This window comes from Rhinopithecus bieti, unplaced genomic scaffold (genome assembly GCF_001698545.2).
Source record: "Rhinopithecus bieti isolate Rb0 unplaced genomic scaffold, ASM169854v2 scaffold_45617, whole genome shotgun sequence".
In the NCBI taxonomy this organism is placed as follows: domain Eukaryota; kingdom Metazoa; phylum Chordata; class Mammalia; order Primates; family Cercopithecidae; genus Rhinopithecus; species Rhinopithecus bieti.
In genome coordinates, this window is record NW_016819136.1 from 1269769 (window position 1) to 1291082 (window position 21314).

Consider the following 21314-nt stretch of genomic DNA (forward strand, 5'->3'; position numbering starts at 1 on the left):
GCGAAATTATCCTATCTTTTAAAATAAGTGAAATTTAGTGTATTATATTATGACCATGAAATGATTTGTTAGGGTCCCAACAGGAAAAAGATGTCACACACAAAGAAAGAGAAGGATTTATTCACAGAAGGACTATTCATAGGATGTGGATGGGGTAGAGGGGAATAAAAGGATATCATGGAAACTTGGGGTTAGCAGCATCTATAAGCCCAAAAAGACAGGGAAGACATGGTTCCCAAAATGTGGAAGGAGAGAGTTATGGGGGAAAAAGTCACTCCGAAAGGAGCAGTGACCTTTCATTGACATTCTGGCCAGCCTGCAGGAACCTCACAGGGAGGACGCCAGCAAAATAAGTCCTCCGAGCTCACTTTCCTTCCTTTGTCCCTGTAGTCTCCTGCTGGGATTCCCCATTGTCCAAGGAAAGTCAGAGAATCCACTGACGCCGTCCACACAGGCCCGCCTCCCCAGTGTGGTGGGTCCCCAGGAGAGAGACTCATGGCAAGTGGGCCTAGTACAGCAAATGGGAGCTAGCCAGCCCGTAGTTTAACTGAATATTTTCCATTTCCGTACCCTTGGAGTCTTCCCCAGGTGGTTACAGATGAACCAGAGTCAAAAGAAAACGTTCTATTTCGTCGTGACAATGACTGTATCTAAATTTAGACCAAAGCCAGGAAGTTGGATACGTGGGCAGTGTTCAGCTGACTCCAGCCTTTCTACCCATGTCATAAGCTGCCTTTACTTTCTAACCACATGTCCTTTCTCTGTGGCCCCTCGGGCTACACAAGCAAATAAATGTGGACACAGGAAAGGCAGCAGCAATGAGGAAGAACATTTAATCATTATCTCTCATAAACCAGAGAGCTGCTTCCCCAAATCGCTACTGTGTCCCCCATTCCCAGAGCTCTGGAAAACGACCTCCAGGATTTCTCATGAGAGAGGCTGGATTATAAATTGGAAGTGGTGCACGAAAGTAGACAGGGAGAGAGAAAAGTCTCAATTCACTCTTTGAGGATTTGAAGACTTCTGAATGTTTGAGACAAGCAGAAAGATCCTGTGTTCTTTTTGACAAGTAAACATTACTTTCATAATCAGAAAGCAAAATTAAAGTCATCCATCTCAAGAAAAAATAAAATGACCAGTAGTTTACATGTTTGGCTACTTTCTTACCATCTCTTCTTTTTTTTTCTCCTTTCTTCTCTGCTTCCTACTGATTCAGATGTGTCTGATACAGGTAATGTTCAGCCACCCTTTTCAGGGGTCTAGATTGCTTTTTTATCAAAGTGACCCACCTGGCTGTCCTGGCAGCCCTGCCCCCTGAACATCCTCTTTCAGGCTGGGCAGACTCCATGGGAGTGGGGAGCCAGAGAGAGGCTCAGAGGGGAGACTGCACTCCACCCCAGCCTGCTCCACGCCTCTTCTGGGATGCCACAGAGACAGGTGTCTTCCCTCCTGGTTAAATTGACCACGGGGGTAATCTTGAGGAGGAGCAGGATTCACAGCAGAGCTGAGATCCACGTTCTGGAAAATGTTTGCTTTGGGCAGACCCAGACTGGCATTCGATATCTGTGGTGTGGACAGCTCACAGAAACACAGCCCGCCTTTGAACCTGACTGTTCATGTAACATTTTAATGCACACACTCGCTGCATTTCATACCATCCTTTTCAACTATGTTTAAAAAACCTTTCCTGTCTTTTTCTCCCCATCTTAACTTACCTTCCCTTGATGATTGTTTCACTTCAGATAGATTTTCTGAACATGCTCAGCGAGGCTTTAGTTCCATTGTTACTAACTTATAACCACATTGAGAAATAACAGATCTGAACCTTCACAAGCTAAGATTTCCCATCCTCTAGAGAGAGCATGTGTTTTAAAGTAGATTGAGGAGACCCATAACATCTCTACTATAAAGAAACCACCACCAGAGTAAACTGTAAACAAAAAGAAGCTTAGCTGAAGGAGACAGAGTAAGGGTCGGCCAGCCACCCGTGTTATTTGCAAGTGCTTGTTGCTCATGTCCATCTTCCTCGCTTTTCTGCTGTGTAATGCATGGATATGGCATCCCTCAATGACAATACCATTTTTCAAAGCAAATGCTTATTGCACACCTATTAGGTGCAAAGCATTCTAATGCATTTTAATGAAGTGAGGATGACATCATTCTGGCTCCAAAAGCTTGGGCCACTTCAGAGTATTTGTATTTTTGTTGACTAAGCCTTCTCACCATGCATTTTTGTATTATCAGCAGATTTGGGAATTTTCCGGCGGGCTGCCATGGTGTTCTACACAGACTGTATCCAGCAGTGTAGCCGGCCTCTGTATATGGTACGTGCATGTTCCTGTGTTCTTTGACCCTCTCCCAGGAAGTAGGGGAGTAATAGGAGGGACAGGCTTGGGGCGGTCACTCAGGTCTCCTAAAATCAAGAGGGCCAGATGGCCCAGCGTGGCTAAAGGCTCGAGTGGGGAAGGAGCATGGTGCTTACTCTTTCTCATAAAAGTCAAGCTAACATGGTCTCATTTTTATAAACAAAATATTTGCTAGTATATAAAAAAGAAGAAACTACATCTACCCAACTGTTAAACAGTGATGATTATGGACACATGGTGGGGAATAACACACACTGGGGCCTGTTGGAGGGTGGGGTGGGGCGGCCGGGGGCCCGTGGGAGGAGGAGGGATCAGGAAGAATAGCTAATGAATGCTGGGCCTAATACTTGGGTGATGGGATGATCTGGTGCAGCAAAACCACCATGGCACATGTTTACCCATGGAACAAACCTGCACAATCTCCCATGTAACCCTGAGCTTAAAAAAAATTTGGAAATAAAAAATAATAATAAACAAAATTTTTTTTTTTTTTTTTGAGACGGAGCCTTGCTCTTGGCCTGGGCTGGAGTGCAGTGGCGCGATTTCGGCTCACTGCAACCTCAGCCTCCTGGGTTCAAGCAATTCTCCTGCCTCGGCCTCCCGAGTAGCTGGGATTACAGGCACACACCACCATGCCTGGTTAATTTTGTATTTTTAGTAGAGACAGGGTTTCTCCATGTTGGTCAGGCTGGTCTGAAACTCCCAACCTCAGGTGATCCACCCACCTTGGCCTCCCAAAGTGCTGGGATTATAGGCGTGAGCCACTGTCCCTGCCCAATAATGAAATTTTTAAAAAATAAAATAAAAATAAATGAACAGTGATCATAACTATGGGGAGGATCAAGACAGAGCACCCCTATAAATAATCATCCAAAGAGGTACCCCTTGTGGAAGTGAAGGGCACACCACTAATAATTCCACCAGGACAGCAGGGGTAAACTAGGACTATCTCCAGCAAACTGGGACCCGTGGTCACTCCAGTCACGTTCATTAGGAACTTACACTTCCACATTATGCATTTCTGTACTGTTTGATTTTCACAATGAGCAAGAATTTTTTATAACTTGTGCTTATTGGTTGATAGTTGGAATATACTTCAGTGTATGATATATTTCTGTAGTGAGCTCAGAGCTCAGGGCCCTGGTCCCAGCTCTCTCTTGGCTCTCTGGTCAGTGATCTTGGGAAGGCTATCTTCCTCCTCTGAGCCCACTGCCCAGGCTTTACAAAGTGCTGCAGTCAGAACTAGTGATGCTAGTATGGCCTGGCACTCAGGGATTTAGCAAGTACCTGCTAATCCTTTATAATCAGAATATTTTTTCTAAAGGAATATGGAAATCTGTGAGCACTCTAGAGCTTGGGCAGGAGCTATAAGCACTAAAAACAAGGGAATTGAGGCTGGAAGGTTTATTCAGGTGAGAATGAAAAAGTCCATTAGGACTTGTGAGTATTTTGAGAGGCAAGTTCTCCTGCTTACCTGTGAACCAGGAGAGGCAAGTAATGCTTTTGTTTTTTACATTAATTGATGGAGGCTTCCTTTTTTAAATAGACTTTATATTTTTTAGAGCAGCTTTACATCCACAGAAAAATTGAGCAGAAGGTACAGAAATTTCCCACATACCCTCTGCCCCCACTCCCCCGACGCACAGCCTCCCCCACTATGGACGTTCCAAACCACAGTGGTACATTGGTTACAGTTGATGAGCCTACACTGACACATCATTACTACCCATGTAAGGCTTACATTATATTAATGCTCATTCTTGATGTACGCTCATAGGTTTTGACAAGTGTGTTGACATGTACCTACCATTATAGTATCATATGAGCCAGTTCCACTGCCCTAAAAATCCTCTGTGCTCAGCCTCTTCATCCCTCCCTCCCTCTTAAGTTCTCACAACCACTAATCTTTTTTCTATTGACACAGTTTTTCTTTTTCCAGAACGTAATTGGAGTCATACGGTATAGAGCCATTTCATATTGGCTTCTTCCACTTAGTAATGGGCATTTAAGTTTCCTCCATGTCTTTTCATGGCTTGATAGCTCATTTGTATTTAGCATTGAATAATATTCCATTGTCTGGATGTGCCACAGTTTATTTATTCACCCACTAAAGGACATTTTGGTTGCTTCCAAGTGTGGGTAATTATGAATAAACTGCTATAACATTCATAGTTTTTTTTTCATAGGCTTTTGTGTGGACATGAGTTTTCAATTCCTTCTGTTAAATATCAAACCATTGCTGGATTGTATGGCAATCATATGTTTAGTTTTGTAAGAAACTACGAAACTGTCATCCAAGTGGCTGTATCATTTGGCATTCCCACCAGCAGTGAATGTTACTGTTGCTCCACATCCTTGCCAGCATTTGGTGTTGTCACTGTTTGGGGATGTTAGTCATTCTAATAGGTGAATTAATTTTTTTTTTAAATGAAGTTACTTCCTCCAAATTGGATGGATCACCTAAAAGACAAAGAATTGCTACTTTTAAATAGTAGATGAGTGGTTATGCAAATTAAAGTATGATCAAATCTCTCCTAAAATTTTAAGTAGTATGCAAAGGACAGGGACAGATTGTGAATAAATCTCTGTCAGAGTAATTGTTATTTATTTATTTATTTATTTATTTATTTTGAGACAGAGTCTTGCTCTATCGCCCAGGCTGGAGTGCATTGGCACAATCTCAGCTCACTGCAACCTCTGCCTCCCAGGTTCAAACGCTTCTCAAGCCTCAGCCTCTCAAGAAGCTAGGACTACAGTTGTGTGCCACCACACCTGGCTAATTTTTGTATTTTTAGTAGAGACGGGCTTTCACCATGTTGGCCAGGCTGGTCTCGAACTCCTGACCTCAGATGATCTGCCCGCCCGAAGTACTGGGATTATAGGTGTGAGCCACCACACCCGGCCTATTGTCCTTTAAAACTGACCTTTTCTCCCGATTTTCTCCCCTGCAAGACTGTATATTGTAGACATAGGAACCTGGGAGTTTCAGGACCACCTTGAAACCAGAGTAATGGGTACAAAACTCCCTACAGCTGGGGTCTGAGAGTTGCAATTGTGGCTACCAAGTAGTACACCCCAGAAAAACAGTGCTCAGTTACATAGGACCAGTGGCAGAATTCTCTTAATTCTGTAATCAGCACATCCCATCAGCCTCCGCACTGAGAAGTGGGTCTGTGGGTGCAGCTCCACTAAACACTGGGGAGAAATAGAGTCCTGCTTTGCTCACCACATTTTCTTTCTCAGGGATGAGGTCAGGTCTATTTGCAGTTAGAAGCCTTGCCATTTAGTCTTTGTATACAATCAGTGTCAGATCATAGGCAAGGCACTCTTAGAACCATAGAAAATGTTTTTCACCAGTGCAATTGTTTTCCCATAGTTGATACTTCCACTACAGTAGGTTAAAAGAAAAGAAGGATGTGCAGCCTCTCATTTGATGTTTTCTTTCCTCTTTTCCAGGATAGAATGGTGTTGCTGGTTGTGGGGAATCTGGTTAACTGGTCCTTGTGAGTAGTCTTATGAAAACATGTTTTTGCCTTTATTAATGTCCGCAACGTTGTGGTTTAGCTTTCCTTGACTGTCATTTTTACGAAGAAATCTGAAATTAAGGAGAAGGTAGGATTGCTTTTTCTAGAGACTCAAAAAAGGTAGTAGGACATTCTCGTGTAGCAATTGTAGCCTCTCTTAAAAACACTGAGGCATTGAGTTCATTTGCTCAACAAGACAAACATCAAAACTCATTAAATCTATGTGGATACATTGGATAGATAGATGGTTGGATGGATGGATAGATGATGGATGGATGGATGGATGGATAGATAGATAGATAGATAGATAGATAGATAGATAGATAATTATACCACTGATTGCAAAATCCAACATAGCTTTAAACTCTTTCACAGAACTTTCCATAAAGACTACCCAGAAGGCCTTCTTTTCTATAGAAATTTTTCTTTTACTAAATGTATGTGTGTGTATGTGTCTGTGTGTGTGCAAGTCCCTCTTTTATTTCTTACCTTCCCAGTCTCTTTCTTTCTACCTACATCATTCTTCTTCCTCCTTTCCCATGGCCTTTGTTCCTCAAATGGCTCAAAATAGAACAGAACAACAGATGCATATTTTTGCTAGCCACAATTATTTTATGCAATTTATTCTCAGTTTATACAGTTAAATTAGTGAAATGTTTTAGTGATCACTCAAACAATAAGTAAGTTTAACTGCTTTTATTAGTAGCTCCTAGCTGATGAGCTCCTCAGGGTCAGTGGCCTTTGACAAAAAAAAAAAAAAAGATTCCATAATCTCAGTGAACATTAAGGAATGAAGAGGCATGCCTTCAGAGGAAGCCAGAATCAAGTCATGAGAATCTGAGTCTTATTTGGGGGGCATGTGCTTCTGGAAGAAGCTTCCCATGTTGTCACCCCAGGGATTGCCCCAGGATAAGATGTATACCATTTAAGGATTCCTCTTTTACTTGGGGGCAGGTCAAGATGAGAGGATTCTTGGGCAGTGGTCTGTTCTTGACCACCCTTCTAGCAGACTCCACAGTCCTGGTGGTCCTGAAAGAGAGGGCACTGGGGGGAGAAAAGGGACCAGCCTCTTGATAATGAACAGCCTTTGACTATCACCCCGGGGGCTCAGAATCACTTGGCTTGTCTCCGTCTCTCATATAAGCAAAACCATATCCACAATCTGCTCACAAGACAAGGCAGATGGCCTCTCTTCATAGACAGCTCTGTGAGGCGAGAGGGCCTGTAGGGATGAAGGAGGTTCAATGACAGACTTCACCTTGATTATCTGATAGTGGGCTACCTCCTTCCCAGTTGCTCCATGAAGACATGGAATGATTTCCCATGAATGTTATTTTAAAGGGAATTACTTTCATATGGTCTTGAAGAAGAAAAATGGTGTGTGTGCATACATATGTGTGTATTTACATATAGACATAGAGATGTATGTACATACATATGCATATATATATACACACACACAGAGAGAGAGAGAAAAAAAATGACAAAGCAAATGTAACAAAAAGCTAATAACTAGAGAATCTGAAGGAAGGAGGTACAAGAGTTGCTTGGTATACTAAAGATTTCAAAATCTGGGAGAAGAAAATTTTCTATATTATACAGAACAAAGTCAGTTGAGGCCGGGTGCAATGGCTCACACTTAGAACCACAATACTTTGGGAGGCTGAGGCAGGAGGATTGCTTGAGCCCAGGAGTTGGAGACCAGTCTGGGCAACATGGTGAGACCCTCTCTCAAAAAAAAAAAAAAAAACAAAGTCAGTTAGAATTCAAAATGAATAAAAAGAGTCCATTAATAGTAGCTTTAAACTTTAAATATTTACGAATAAATTTTGAGAGATGTACACAATCTTTCTGTAGAAAATGTAATTATCTTCTTAGGAGTCATAAGGAAAATTAAGCTAAATGAAGACAGACATCAGGTCCTGGGTGGAAAGATAACTATTGCAAAGATATCCTTTCTCAAGGTAATGTATACATTTAGAGTTAGAATAGTAATTAAGTTAATAAGGTTTTACGTTTTATTCTAAAAGTTATTTGCCTAGTTAGGCAAAAATTTCAAAGATCTTTGAAAAAGAGATTAACGGAAGGAGGGGCAGAGGTGATTAGCCCAGCATTGTCCGGTAGAACTCTCTGGAGTGATGTAAATATTCCACACATAGAATCCAATACAGTAACGATTGGCACACAGATATTGAAGACTTGAAATGTGGTTAGTGTGACTGAGGAAGCAGATTTTCAATTTTATTTACTTTCAATTAATTTTAATTTAAATAGCCACATGTGGCTACCAAGTGGAACAGTGCAGGCTAGCCTAATCAGATAATCTAGCATATTATAAAATGATAATAAAATAGTGAGGCACTGATCTAAAATTAGAAATTAGAAATATGAATCAGTGAATCTGAATGGAGGACAGAAATCCAACTAGATAGAGATATTGAGATTTTGAAAAATATGTATGTGGATGTGTATTCATTAAAAACAATTTCAAAACAAGGAGATAAAGAATTATGTAATAAAGGACATACTATAACTGAATAGAATTTGGAACAAAATTAAAGCTAACTCCAACCAAATTAACTTTAGCATTAATTTTAAAACCATGGACAGCTAGCAAAAATTTGATAATGAGTGTCAAGCCAATCATGGAGATGATTTTGCTTCTATTCTAAGGAACTAATCTTAAATGAAAAAAATAAGCTCAATGTCTGAAAGTATTTATTCATTTCAGTGTTTCTTATAATAGTGAAAAACCGAAGAATGTGGGAAAACACTTCACTTCAACACAAGAGGAAAGATGATCGTTTACATTGCATTCAGTTATGGAAACTTTACATGGTTGTTAGAAATGAATGCTTGGAAGAAAGTGTAATAAATTAAAAGTTACTTATATAGGCAAGGCACCATGGCTCACAGCTGTAATCCCAGGGCTTTGGGAGGCTGAGGCAAAAGGATGGCTTGAGGACATGAATCCAACACCAGGCTGGGCAACATAGCAAGACCCTGCCTCTGCAAAAAAAATTTTTTAAGTTAGCTGTAAGTGGTGGCATGCATCTGTAGTCCTGGCTACCAGAGAGGCTGAAGTGGAAGGATCGCTTGAGTCCAGGACGTGAAGGTTGCAGTGAGCCGTGACTGCGCCATTGCACTCTAGCCTGAGTGAGGGAGTGAGACCCCAACTGTTAAAAAAAAAAAAAAAAAAAAGATACTTATATGTTAAAGTATTATTTTAAAATCTACTGTTCCATCACAAGGTAAGAGTTTAAAACAAATAAAATAAACTAAAATAAAAGTTAAAAAAAAAAAAAAGAAACTGCCCCTTCCCCCTCAAAGGACTAGGGGATTGGAAAAGCCAGTAGTGTTACAAATCCACCTTCACGGACGGCTGCCCACATTTCTCCCACGCCCGCAGCGCCCTCTTCGGATTGATACACCGCCCCAGGGACTTTGCTTCCTACATGCTGGGCATCTTCATCTGTAACCTTTTGCTGTACCTGGCCTTTTACATCATCATGAAGGTAAGAGCGAGCGCCGGGAGCGGCTGCGTCGGGCCCTCGGGCAGGCGAAGGCGGAGACCCCTCCATAAGGCCGCATCTGCTTCTTCCCCTGCAGCTCCGCAGCTCTGAGAAGGTGCTCCCAGTCCCGCTCTTCTGCATCGTGGCCACCGCTGTGATGTGGGCTGCCGCCCTGTATTTTTTCTTCCAGAATCTCAGCAGCTGGGAGGTAAGAGGCCAGTTTTCTTATCCAAAAAGAACTTCTCTCTCCAACTTGCCATTTTGGCCTTTCTACCTCCCTCTCTTAATGTGTTTTCACAGTGTCTAAAATGAAAGTTTTCTCTACCAGGGATGGTTTTTAACAGCCATACATAAATGCACACTAACTGCGTGTGGTTATCATTCTCAGGGTGGCCCTTTATAAATCTGTAAGCACTATCGACATTGCAAACTTGGTCTTCATTGCATGTTGTATTACGACGCTGGTCCCAGTGGATGCTTAACGTGGTCAAAAGCCTGGAGTAGTGCATCTCCTCATCTTTCTCATAATCTCCATCCATCAACAAATACCCAGGCCGGGCGCGGTGGCTCACGCCTGTAATCCTAGCACTTTGGGAGGCCGAGGCGGGTGGATCACGAAGTCAGGAGTTCAACACCAGCCTGGCCAACATAGTGAAACCCCGTCTCTACTAAAAATACAAAAAACATTAAGCAGGCGTGCTGGCGGGCGCCTGTAATCCCAGCTATTCGGGAGGCTGAGGCAGGAGAATGGCTTGAACCCGTGAGACAGAGCTTGCAGCAAGCCGAGATCGTGCCACTGCACTCCAGCCTGGGCAACAGAGCTAGACTCCATCTCAAAAAAAAAAAAAAAAAAATACCCAAGCTCACGTATCATTACATCCCGTCCATAGATAGCAGAGCCAAAGCCTAAGAAATTACTGGTATATCTGAGGCACAGAACAGGAAGAAGTCTTAGCATTCCATCACAACAGTCACCACAATAGATTTTAGAACATTTCTGTCACTCCAGAAAGAAACCTCATACACATCAGCATTCACTCCTCACTTCTCCCTAACCCATTCACCCTAAGCAACTACTAAATCTACCTTTTGTCTCTGTGTATTTGCTTATTCTGGACATTTTATGTAAATGGAATCACACAATACACGGTCTTTGTGTCTGACTTCTTTCCCTTATGTGTCCTAGGTTCAAGCATGCTGTAACATACATAGTACTTCATGTCTATTCATTGCTGAATAATATTCCATTATACTGACATACCACATTTTATCTATCTGCTCATCAGCTGATTGACAGTTGGATTGTTTCTATTTTTTGTGTCATTATGAGTGATGCTGCTGTGAATATTTGTGTACAAGTTTTTTTCTTAAGGTAAAATATACGTATAAAATTTGCTATCATTACCATTTTAAAGTGTGCCATTCAGCGGTCATAAATACACGTACATTCTTTTGTTTTTCCCCTCATCTCCCTCTCCCCCCACCCTTCCTGGACTCTGGTAACTACCAAACTATTCTCTATCTTCATGGGATCCACTTTTCTAGCTGCCTCATATGAGTGATATTTGTCTTTCTGTGCTTCACTTATTTCACTTAACATAATGGCCTCGAGTTCCATACATGTTGCTGCAAATGGCAGGATTTTATTCTTTTTTAAGGCTGAGTAGTATTTTTATTGTGTTTGTATGTATATGTACGTTGTCTATGTAGATATGTGTATCATATTGTCTTTGTCCGTACCTCCGTTGATGGGAACTTAGATTGATTCCGTATTTTGCCTATTGTGAACAGTGCTGTAATAAACACGGGAGTGCAGATAACTCTTTGACATACTGATTTCTTTTCTTTTGGAGATATATCAAGTAGTAGAATTGCTGAATCATATGGTAGCTCTATTTTTTTCTTTTTTCTGTTTTTTGTTTTTGTTTTTGTTTTTTGTTTTTTGAGACGGGGTCTTCCTCTGTCTCCCAGGCTGGAGTGCAATGGCATGATCTTGGCTCACTGAAACCTCCGCCTCCCAGGTTCAAGTGATTCTCCTGCCTCACCCTCCTGAGTAGCTGCGATTACAGGCGCCCGCCACCATGCCCAGCTAATGTTTTTTGTATTTTTAGTAGAGACGGAGTTTCACCATGTTGGCCAGGCTGGTCTCAAACTCCTGACCTTAGGTGATCCACCTGCCTGTGCCTTCCATGGTGCTGGGATTACAGGCGTGAGCCACTGTACCTGGCCGTAGCTCTATTTTTAGTTTTTTAAGGAACTTCCAAACTGTTCTCCACAGTGGCTGTACTAATTTACATTCCCACCAACAGTGTGTGAGAGTTCCCTTTCCTCCACATCCTCACCAGCATCTGTTATTGCCTGTCTTTTTGATACGAGCCTTTTTAACAAGGGTAAGATGATATCTCATTGTAGTTGTGATTTGCATTCTCTGATGATCAATGATGTTGAGCACCTTTTCATATGCCTGTTTGTCATTTGTATGTCTTCTTTTTTTTTTTTTTTTTTTGAGACGGAGTCTCGCTCTGTCGCCCAGGCTGGAGTGCAGTGGCCGGATCTCAGCTCACTGCAAGCTCTGCCTCCCAGATTCACGCCATTCTCCTGCCTCAGCCTCCTGAGTAGCTGGGACTACAGGCGCCCGCCACCTCACCCGGCTAGTTTTTTGTACTTTTGGTAGAGACGGGGTTTCACCGTGTTAGCCAGGATGGTCTCGATCTCCTGACCTTGTGATCCGCCCGCCTCGGCCTCCCAAAGTGCTGGGATTACAGGCTTGAGCCACCGCGCCCGGCCTTGTATGTCTTCTTTTGAGAAATGTCTATTCATATCTTTTGCCCATATTTAAATTGGATTTTTTTCGCTTAGAGTTGTTTGAGCTCCTTATATGTTCTGGTTATTAATTTCTTGTCAATGGATAGTTTGCAAATATTTTCTCCCATTCTGTGGGTTGTCTCTTCATTTTGTTTGTCATTTCCTTTGCTGCACAGAAACTTTGTAGCTTGATGTAATCTTTCTTTCCTATTTTTGCTTTGTTGCCTGTGCTTTCGAGGTCTTTGTGTACAGGTTTTTGTGTGGATGTATGTTTCCTCGGAAGCTAACTTTTCGAACCAGACATCTAGTAGCATTTTTGTAACTTTCCAGATGTTCAATTCTTTGAACTGAGCGAATCTTGCCCATGTTCTGCCTCACCTTCCTCCAGGGAACTCCGGCCGAATCCCGGGAGAAGAACCGCGAGTGCATTCTGCTGGATTTCTTCGATGACCATGACATCTGGCACTTCCTCTCTGCTGCTGCTCTGTTTTTCTCATTCTTGGTGAGTTCGTATCTATCTTTTTGTGACTTCCTTCTCTCTTTACATCTTGTACTCTCATTTTCTTCTTCTGCTCTTCCTTACATTGTTTTTTCTTATTCCTCTCTAATTTTACTTTCTATTTCCCCCTTGTAATTCAATATACAGACCATCTTATCTCTTTTATAAATTTTATATCCTTTGGTTAGATCTTTAGTTTTTCTTTTACCCTTCAATATCTTTAGACACAGAGGGACACAATTATTTTCCCTAAGTTGCACAGCACATTTTTTCTGAATTGGTTATTAGACCTACATGCCCGAAATTCCCCCAGGAACCACTTTTAGCAATTCCGATAACATTGGGTTATTCCTTCTCATGCCATACTCACATTCCTCCTCCTCCTCCTCCAGTCTCCCTGAATATTTCACAAATATTTTACATATTCCTTAAGTGGCTTGGGATAGCAGCCACGCCTCTGTTGCCTTCTGATCAGTCTGTTCCAAAATCTCTCCTGTAGTTTCTCTGTTTTTTTGCCCCAACCCTTTCTCAGAAGCCATGCATATTTATATCAACCCTGAATTATAGTTCCATCCTTTAATCCTAACTTTGACTTTCCCCAATTAAAAGTCCATGGTGCCTGTAGGCAGGTTCAAGCGACAATTAACAACCCTACTAGACTCCCAGGCTCCAGACCACTAGACGCCTGGGCTCCATGCTAAGCGGGCTCAGGCGGGCCATATAACTTCAAGAGTGGAGCAGGGCTACCCCCTAGTGGCCAGTTTGGGAAGCTCAGCCAATCTGTATAAACATTCCTTGTCTTTTACTTCTGATCGTCACGTTCATGAGAGAGACAGAGACAACAAAAGTGGAACCAAAGGTTCCACGTGGGGACAGTAGTAGTCGAGGGAACTAGAAATGGTGGAGAAGGGTACATTTCTTATATAGCAATACTCTATCCAACAGGACTTCATTCCCTTTGACTCTTGACCTAAATGTCCCCTAAGTAATGACTTCCCAGGCCACCCTATCAAAATTTTTTACCACCCCATACCTGATACTTCCTATATTCCCTCCATTATTTAACTTATATCCTTAGCACTTACTACTATCTAATGGGCTATATTTTACTCATGTATTTGTTTCATGTCTAAAGCCCTCTTTAGAATGTAAGCTACATGGAGAATAGGGATTTTTGTCTCTCTCATTACAAACTGTATCTCCATAGCATCTGGAATAGCACATCATAAACCTTCACGAGTATTTGAATTAATTGACAAATGAATTGTATAATTAGAGTAAGTGCCTATGAAGAGCAAGGGATTGCAGAGAGCTGCAGAAGGCATGAGAATGAGAGGGAACTAACAGTTTCCAGTCTGTGGGCATCTCAGAGAGAAAACAGGACTTAGTGTGGCAGTGACTGTCCATTCCTTTCATTTCTCTGTCCCCTCGTTTCAGGTTTTGTTAACTTTGGATGATGACCTTGATGTGGTTCGGAGAGACCAGATTCCTGTCTTCTGAACCTCCAACATTAAGAGGAGGGGAGGGAGCGATCAATCTTGGTGCTGTTTCATGAAAATTACAGTGACCGCAGCAAAGTAACCACTGCCAGATGCTCCACTCACCCTCTGTAGAGCCAACTCTGCTTTCACACAGGAAGGAGAAGGGCTGCGGGAGATTTAAACCTGCAAGAAGGGAGGCAGAAGGGGAGCCATGTTTTGAGGATAGACGCAAACCTGAGGAGCTGAGAAACACTCACTCCTTCCATGTGCAGCTCTGGGAGTACAAAAGGGACAGGCGCTGCATCCAAGTCAACTCGCCATCTTGGGGCCCCTCCCACCCTCAAGGAGACTTGCCAGCAATGGCAGAATGCTGCTGCACACTTCCCTCCGGTTGTCGCCCTGCCCAGAAAGGCCAGCAGCTTGGATTCCTGCCCAGAAACTGTGTTGGCCCCCTTCACACCTCTGCAACACCCGCTGCTCCAGCAGGAGGATGTGATTCTTTAGAATATGGTGGGGAGGTGACCCCAGGCCCTGCCTTACTGGGATAGATGTTCTAGTGGCACCAGCTAGTCACCTCCCAGAAGAAACTCTGTATATTTCCCCCCAGGTTTCTGATGCCATCAGAAGGGCTCAGGAGTGGGGTTTGTCACGCATTCCTATTAACAAGTAACTGTCACTGGGACCAAGGCCTGGGTGCTTACATATTCCTTCGTGTCTTCATCTCACTGACCTGTGTGGACCTCATCACTCTAACTCTGCCTTCTTGGAAAGGCCCTGTCACTCCACAGATGTCTGGCCAGCTTCAAGGCAGAAGGAGAAACAGGAAAAGCTCTTTTAACAGCAGCACGAACAAGAGAAATGACTAACCATACTAAAAGACTGGTAACAGCAGCAGCAGCCAGACAGGCCTCACCTTAGGGACTTGGGCTGCCAGAGCAAATTCAGCAGGGTGAGCAGTGCTTTCTTGGCCCTCCCATTCACACAGCGCAGTTCTGTGCCCACATCACCTTTAGGGAAGAAATCAGCGTTCTAACCAGGGACACTACTTCAGGAGTCCTCCACAGCAAGTCTGCCATCTGTCACTTTATGTAGATCAGGGTTCTAGACTTCCTCCCTGAAGTTCTCAGATGCAATTCTCAGGATGCACAGCTAATCTAGTATTGTCTAGTATTGTCTCTCGGTTGCACCTGACTCTCATTCTCTCCCCAGTAAGGTGTTGGCAAGCTCAGCATCCAGGTTCCACTCTCACACTGTCTGGCATCTCTGTGTCTGAGAAGTCCTACATTGACCAGGCTCTCTTGTTGCCTGGAGTATGATGTAATCAGAAAATAGACGCATAAATGTGCACATGCGTATATATTTGCTTGTGAAATTAAAGTCACCTCTCGCCTCTGCTTTCCTGATCATTTGTTAGAGACATGGATCAGGAATTTTTTAAAATTATTATTCTTTCTCTGAACTATTTGCATTATGTTCATAAATCCATTTTAGAAGTTTGAACAGCAAGCTTTTCCTGATTTTAAAAACACAAAGATGCTTTCAGTGAACTATTCTGTGATTTTTTTTAAAGTCCCCAAATGTGTACTTAGCCTTCTGTTATTCTGTATTCTTTAAAAAGTGTTGGCTTCCATTGACCATATGAAGGCCACCAATTAAATGGTTGTGTTAATCCAACATGTAAAAAAAATTTTGGCAGGGCACAGTGGCTCACGCCTGTAATCCCAACACTTTAGGAGGCTGAGGCAGGAGGATCACTTGAGCCCAGGAGATTGACGCGCAGTGAACTATGATTGCGTCCCTGCACTCCAGCCTGGATGACAGAGTGAGACCCCCATCTCTTAAAAACTAAAAAATAATAAAGATTTGAACCTGTTTCACTATGGCTGGTTTGACCTAATTTCTTTATCTTCACGCACTATGATTTCTAATCCACAGAAGACCAAGGGAGGAAATGTGAACACAAAGTCCATTCAAGCCGCCCTGTGGCTGCAGTGAATAAATTTTCAGATGCATAACCTGTTTGGTAGCTTGTTCGGGAAAATGTGAATCGAAATGGGGAGAGGGCCCAGGAGGAAAGGGTGGACTGTGCTGCTGGAGCCTTCACTGTTTTCTGATCACGTCTGTCTGGTGCTACAAACTCACACACTGTGGTCAGTTTTGTTCCTGCAACAGTACTGAAAATCCAGACCAGGCTTGTTTTTACAAATACCAGTTCTAAATGTACGTGTTGCTAATTCTTTCCACAGCGCCAGTCTCACGGTTGGAAGACATAAAGTCATTCAGCTGTATCTGTAGGATTTACACAAGTGCTGGGGTGGAGGGGAGCACGGAGAGCTTAAAGAGCTTAACGAGCCATTTCTGTAGTACAGTGTCTATGATAACTCTCGCCTGGGTTCATGGACTTCGCTCTTTAAAAGGGAAAGGAAGAGTTACTCAGAAAGCCGAGTTCAACAGGAGCATAACTGGAGAAAAGCGGTCACTGTGAAGAGGCTCTTGGCAAAGAAAGCACAGAAGTAATAAGAGCGGTTCAGCTGGAGCAGGACAGAGATGTAGCAGCCAGAGGAGCAAAGCTGTGCACATAAAAAATGACCTCTTCACACCCCTGACAAATGCTGGAGAAGCAGCCCGACCTCTTTATGCTCCACGGTTTACTGACGGATTCGCCCGGTTTTATTTTAGCAGCAGGAGAAGCCAGTGGAATGCCGGAGTCTATCTGGGGAAGGGACTTTCCATGACTGAAAGAGGTCACTGAGCTAGCTCCTTGGGGCAAAGAAAATGGCAGCTGCTCTCTATGTAACTCCAGGCACCCACCAGAAGTTTCTGTGGGGTGACAAAATGCATGTGTCGGTAAATCAAATACCCAAATCCTCCTCAATATGGGTGATGGTCTCTATCCAAAACTTAGGGGAAAAGGAGGAACAAAGATAAACACTATTCGCAGAAGGAACTGTACAATCTGTGGAAGATTCTGGAGTCCACCTACTCGCGGTGTGCCCTTGGGTAAATGGCTGAAACTCTCACCTCCTCAGCTGGCACATCTCCATGATTCTATGTGAGAATGGTGAAGGTGGAGGTGTGCAGGGTACCAGCAGCAGTGCTCACGCAGACGGGATCCTCAGCTCACCCTCCTGAATGCCACAGGGAGGCAGGGCAAGAGTGGATCGGTCAGCCAGTCTGGGATCTCTCTCCTCCAGGGGCTCTTCATTGAAACCAACTGTTCCGTTTCCTGTCCTCAGCTCCAGGAGGCCCTGAACAGGTTGGGAGGCCTCTTCACCTTCAGAGACACTGCCCACAGCTGTTCAGCCTCCTCCCGTCCCTACCCCCATCTTTGTCCTTTGTGGCTGCATTTCCCCCTGAATATCCTTATTCCACCTCAGATGAAAAAAAAAAAAAATGCTACCAAAGCTAGGGCCAAGTGGGAAAGCCTGGCTATTTATAATGTGACACCTCATCACTGCTGTCTCTGCCCTGGGAATCTCAAGGAAAACCTAGGTTTTCTCCTCTCAACCCTGTTTCAGGGAATGCCACGTGCAAATGTTTCCCTCCCTTTCCACCCTTATTACCAAACATTCTGTAGGACAAGCTTGCATCTTCAGCTAAGGAGAACGCTTCAGCCTACAGGTGACAAAACAGTCCCTGAAAGCAGAAGCATGGTTTTGAAATGAACCACTATGAATCTAATGTCCCTGGTGAAACTAAGAAGAAGCACTATCGGTAGAGATTCTGTTTGCTCTGCTCGAGTCAATGGAAAATGCTTGTTTACTGTGATTCCACCCAGCTTGTAGTAGTTTTGTTTTTTGTTGTGGTTGTTGTTTTAACACTGGAGGAGACAAGATTTATTTACATGGCTAAGTTTTAATGTCTCCTCAATACGAAGACACCTTTGTTAACAAGGTTAAGTGCATGTTAAATCTTAGGCCTGAATACTCATGAATTGGAGGAATCTGGGGAAGAGTCTCAGATCAGCCTTCACCGCTGAGTTTCTGGAACACCAGAGTAAGGGAGTTTCACCTGGGTCACCTCTGTAGAAAGAGACCTCTACTCAACGAATTCCAAGGCAGGGCCTATTTACACTGGACAGCTTTCCTGAAGCATGGTCTTGCTATCCTTATTGTAGTACAAAAAAGACTAGATGGTCACCATTGTTCATGAAGAAGTACCCTTTGCTCCCCCAATTTTAGAGAGAAGATCCCTGCCTTCTTCTTAAATATCTCTAGATCAAGAGATTTGATCATTTTCCCTGAATTCTTAAAACTGTTTAAATTCCTTGGCTCTGTCCTACATCCTTTTGTCTACCTTGAAGTCCCTGTCATCTAAGGTTTATTCGTTTCACTGGAGATGAACAATAGCTGGCATTTTTGTAATATAAAAGAGCCTTGAAGTCATGTTACATTTCAGTCAAGTGCTAAATAAAAACTAGGGGTCCCATCTCCTGTCCCAGCATTATAGTTATGATTTAGAAATCGACAGATTTAAACAGTGAAAGATTTTCAAATCAAGGCAAGAGAAATCTGATATACAGTCGCCACATGGCTTGCTCCTGGGCCCCTGTTTTATATTTAAATCTTGACTTTTTTGTGTGAATTATGACTCTAGGTGCTTTAAGCAGAATATCATCCAAAATAATTCAAACAATCTCTCTTTTAGGGTGCTGCAACATTACCATCCCAGGAAGAAGTGGGTTTGCATTTTATGATTTACATTAAATTGTTTATCTGAACCTTTCACAAGGCACCCTGGTACTAGACAGGCCTCTTCTAGGAAACAGGACATATTTAGGCATGAGGTTTACTCTGCTTTTATCTCAACATGGAACACCTTGCGAAGTAATAAGCTTTTTGAGGGGGTGCATTTCCCCTTTATTCTCTCATCACATCTCTGTTCACTTACATAGAATCAGAAATATAGTTTTACTAAACAGTCATGAAATATTTGGGCTAGGCACTGTGAGAAACTGGGCACAGCAGTGAACGAAATGCACAGCACCCCTTCCAACATGTGGTCTACAGTCCATGAGGGCAGATGGACATGAAAAAAACAGATGATTATAATCTGTTTGTGATAATCAGGCCAAAATCTACGAGAACATCCTTATAAGAATCTTATCATTATGTGTAGAACAGAAAAAAATTCAAGTAATTGTCAGCAATGTTTATGCCGAAATGTAAAGCCCTAATTGCTGATAGCATCTGTCTCACAACCGAATTCCTTGAGAGCATATTTGGTTCTGGAGGCCTCCCTAAGAGACCTCTTCAGGGAGGTTCAGGCTTTCTCTATGGTTCCCAGTTCGACCACAAAACCAAACACAGAAATAAAGTAATTAGGGAGACCCAGCTTGGGCTCTGGTATCAGAGAAGGATGCTGGTTCTCAGGGAAGGGTGGCTTTGAAGAAATAGGCTTCTCACTGAGATTCCTCCAAACATGTCTGAGAATTTCAAGTTGACTTTCAAAGGCTAGAACTTTATAATAATTATGTGGATGGAACGTTCACGAAAAGGAAAACTGAGATGCAGCAAGAATAACGTAAACCTGGAAGACCTCAAATGGAGACTCATTCGAAGGTCAAGCTCAAGCAGTTAGTGATTTCTGAAAGTCTAAGGGGGAAGGGAACAGATATGATTTTAGCCTGAACCATCCCTAAAAGCTGTGAATGCGGAAGGTGTCTTTTAACAAGAAGGTCAATGAGACTGGATTGGGACAAACAGGGAAAGATAGCTGCTTCTTTGAGTAATGGAAGCTAAGAGCTAAGCTAGAAGGAAAAGAAAATTACTTAACTTCATGAAAAGCATTGGGTAGTAGTGTTGATGACACGGATGACGCATGGAGCCTGCAGAAGGCCGTTTCAGTGTCTATAAAATGGGATGGGGACTAAAGGAGGAGGAAAACTTTTGATGTGATGGGTTTGATCTTGTTTTCAAACAAACTGAAAGCAAAAGAAAGGAAGCCTTGGGGTCCACTGAGCTGAAACTACAGAGACTACTTACTACAGGCAGAATTTTAAAATATCATATTGGGACTAACAGGGAAGCTTACGCCTATCGGCCTGTCCTGCCCTGGGGAAGTGAATAATTATCATTCCTAGGTAAAAGGGGAGAAGTCAGAAAAATAAGAGAGATGATTTAACTGATGACCTCAAAGTTTTCATAAGAAAAATGAAAGTCCCAGTTTTAATCTCAGCAGAAAACAGAGATCTAGAGAGAAGGATAATTGGAGTGGGGATGATTTTATTCCATCCTTGAAGAAACAAAAATAGCTCCTCTGCCTAACTCTTCCTAAAGGTTGCAACAACCTCACTCTGCTGGAGGACAAGTATGGGACTGAAGCTTTCAGTCTGCCCTCTTAGTGGGATCTTACTATTGGAAACTTATGTCCTCAATTCCTACCTTCCAATTTCTATTTATAGAACATTAAGGTTGGCATAACTGGTCATTAAAACAGCCAACATTTGGCTGGGTGCGGTGGCTCACATCTGTAATCCCAGCACTTTGGGAGGCCAAGGCGGGTGGATCGCTTGAGGGCAGGAGTTCAAGACCAGCCTGGCCAATGTGGCGAAACCCCGTCTCAACTAAAAATACAAAAAATTATGGCCTGGCGCAGTGGCCCATGCCTGTAATCCCAGCACTTTGGGAGGTCGAGGCGAGTGGATCACCTGAGGTCAGTAGTTCGAGCCCAGCCTGGTCAAAATGGCAAAACCCTGTCTCTACTAAAAATACAAAAAATAATAATAATAATAATTAGCCAAGTGTGGTGGCTTGCATCTGTAATCCCAGCTACTCGGGAGGCTAAGGCAGAAGAATCGCTTGAACCCGGGAGGCAGAAGTGGCAGTGAGATGAGATGGCGCCACTGCACTCCAGTCTAGGGGACAGAGCAAGACTTCATCTCAAAAAAAAAAAAAAAAAAATTAGCTGAGGGTGTTGGCATGCGCCTGTAGTCCCAGCTATTCAGGAGGCTGAGGCACAAGAATCTCTTGAGCCTGGAAGGTGGAGGTTGCAGTGAGCCATGATTGCACCACTGCACTCCAGGCTGAGCAACAGAGTGAGAGTCTGCCTTAAAAAAATTAATAATAATAATAATCATAATGCTAACAATTTAAAATACTGAAAAAAAACTTTTAAAATTCGATATA

The 21314-nt window shown here is 42.9% G+C and overlaps 1 protein-coding gene and 1 pseudogene across 7 annotated transcripts in view; both read left to right on the forward strand.

Moving 5' to 3' along the window:
* Window positions 1-14241, forward strand: part of SIDT1 (SID1 transmembrane family member 1) — a 92598-nt gene extending 78357 nt beyond the window's left edge. For 2 of the 6 annotated variants that reach the window (XM_017858601.1, XM_017858600.1), the window contains 7 exons: window positions 1217-1231; window positions 2248-2324; window positions 5823-5869; window positions 9300-9405; window positions 9500-9610; window positions 12596-12709; window positions 14144-14236. In XM_017858601.1, the coding sequence (XP_017714090.1) occupies window positions 1217-1231; window positions 2248-2324; window positions 5823-5869; window positions 9300-9405; window positions 9500-9610; window positions 12596-12709; window positions 14144-14206 (533 nt within the window). In that variant the 3' untranslated portion in view covers window positions 14207-14236. Of the gene's footprint in view, window positions 1-1216; window positions 1232-2244; window positions 2325-5822; window positions 5870-9299; window positions 9406-9499; window positions 9611-12595; window positions 12710-14143 lie in introns of all 6 variants that reach the window. The other 4 variants (XM_017858598.1, XM_017858599.1, XM_017858596.1 and 1 more) reach the window with 3 other exon arrangements.
* A 28-nt stretch (window positions 14242-14269) lies between these two features.
* LOC108519522 (uncharacterized) lies at window positions 14270-16057 on the forward strand (annotated as a pseudogene). Its single transcript, XR_001882641.1, has one exon. The product of XR_001882641.1 is annotated as an uncharacterized LOC108519522 (transcript).
* Window positions 16058-21314: the final 5257 nt, after the last annotated feature.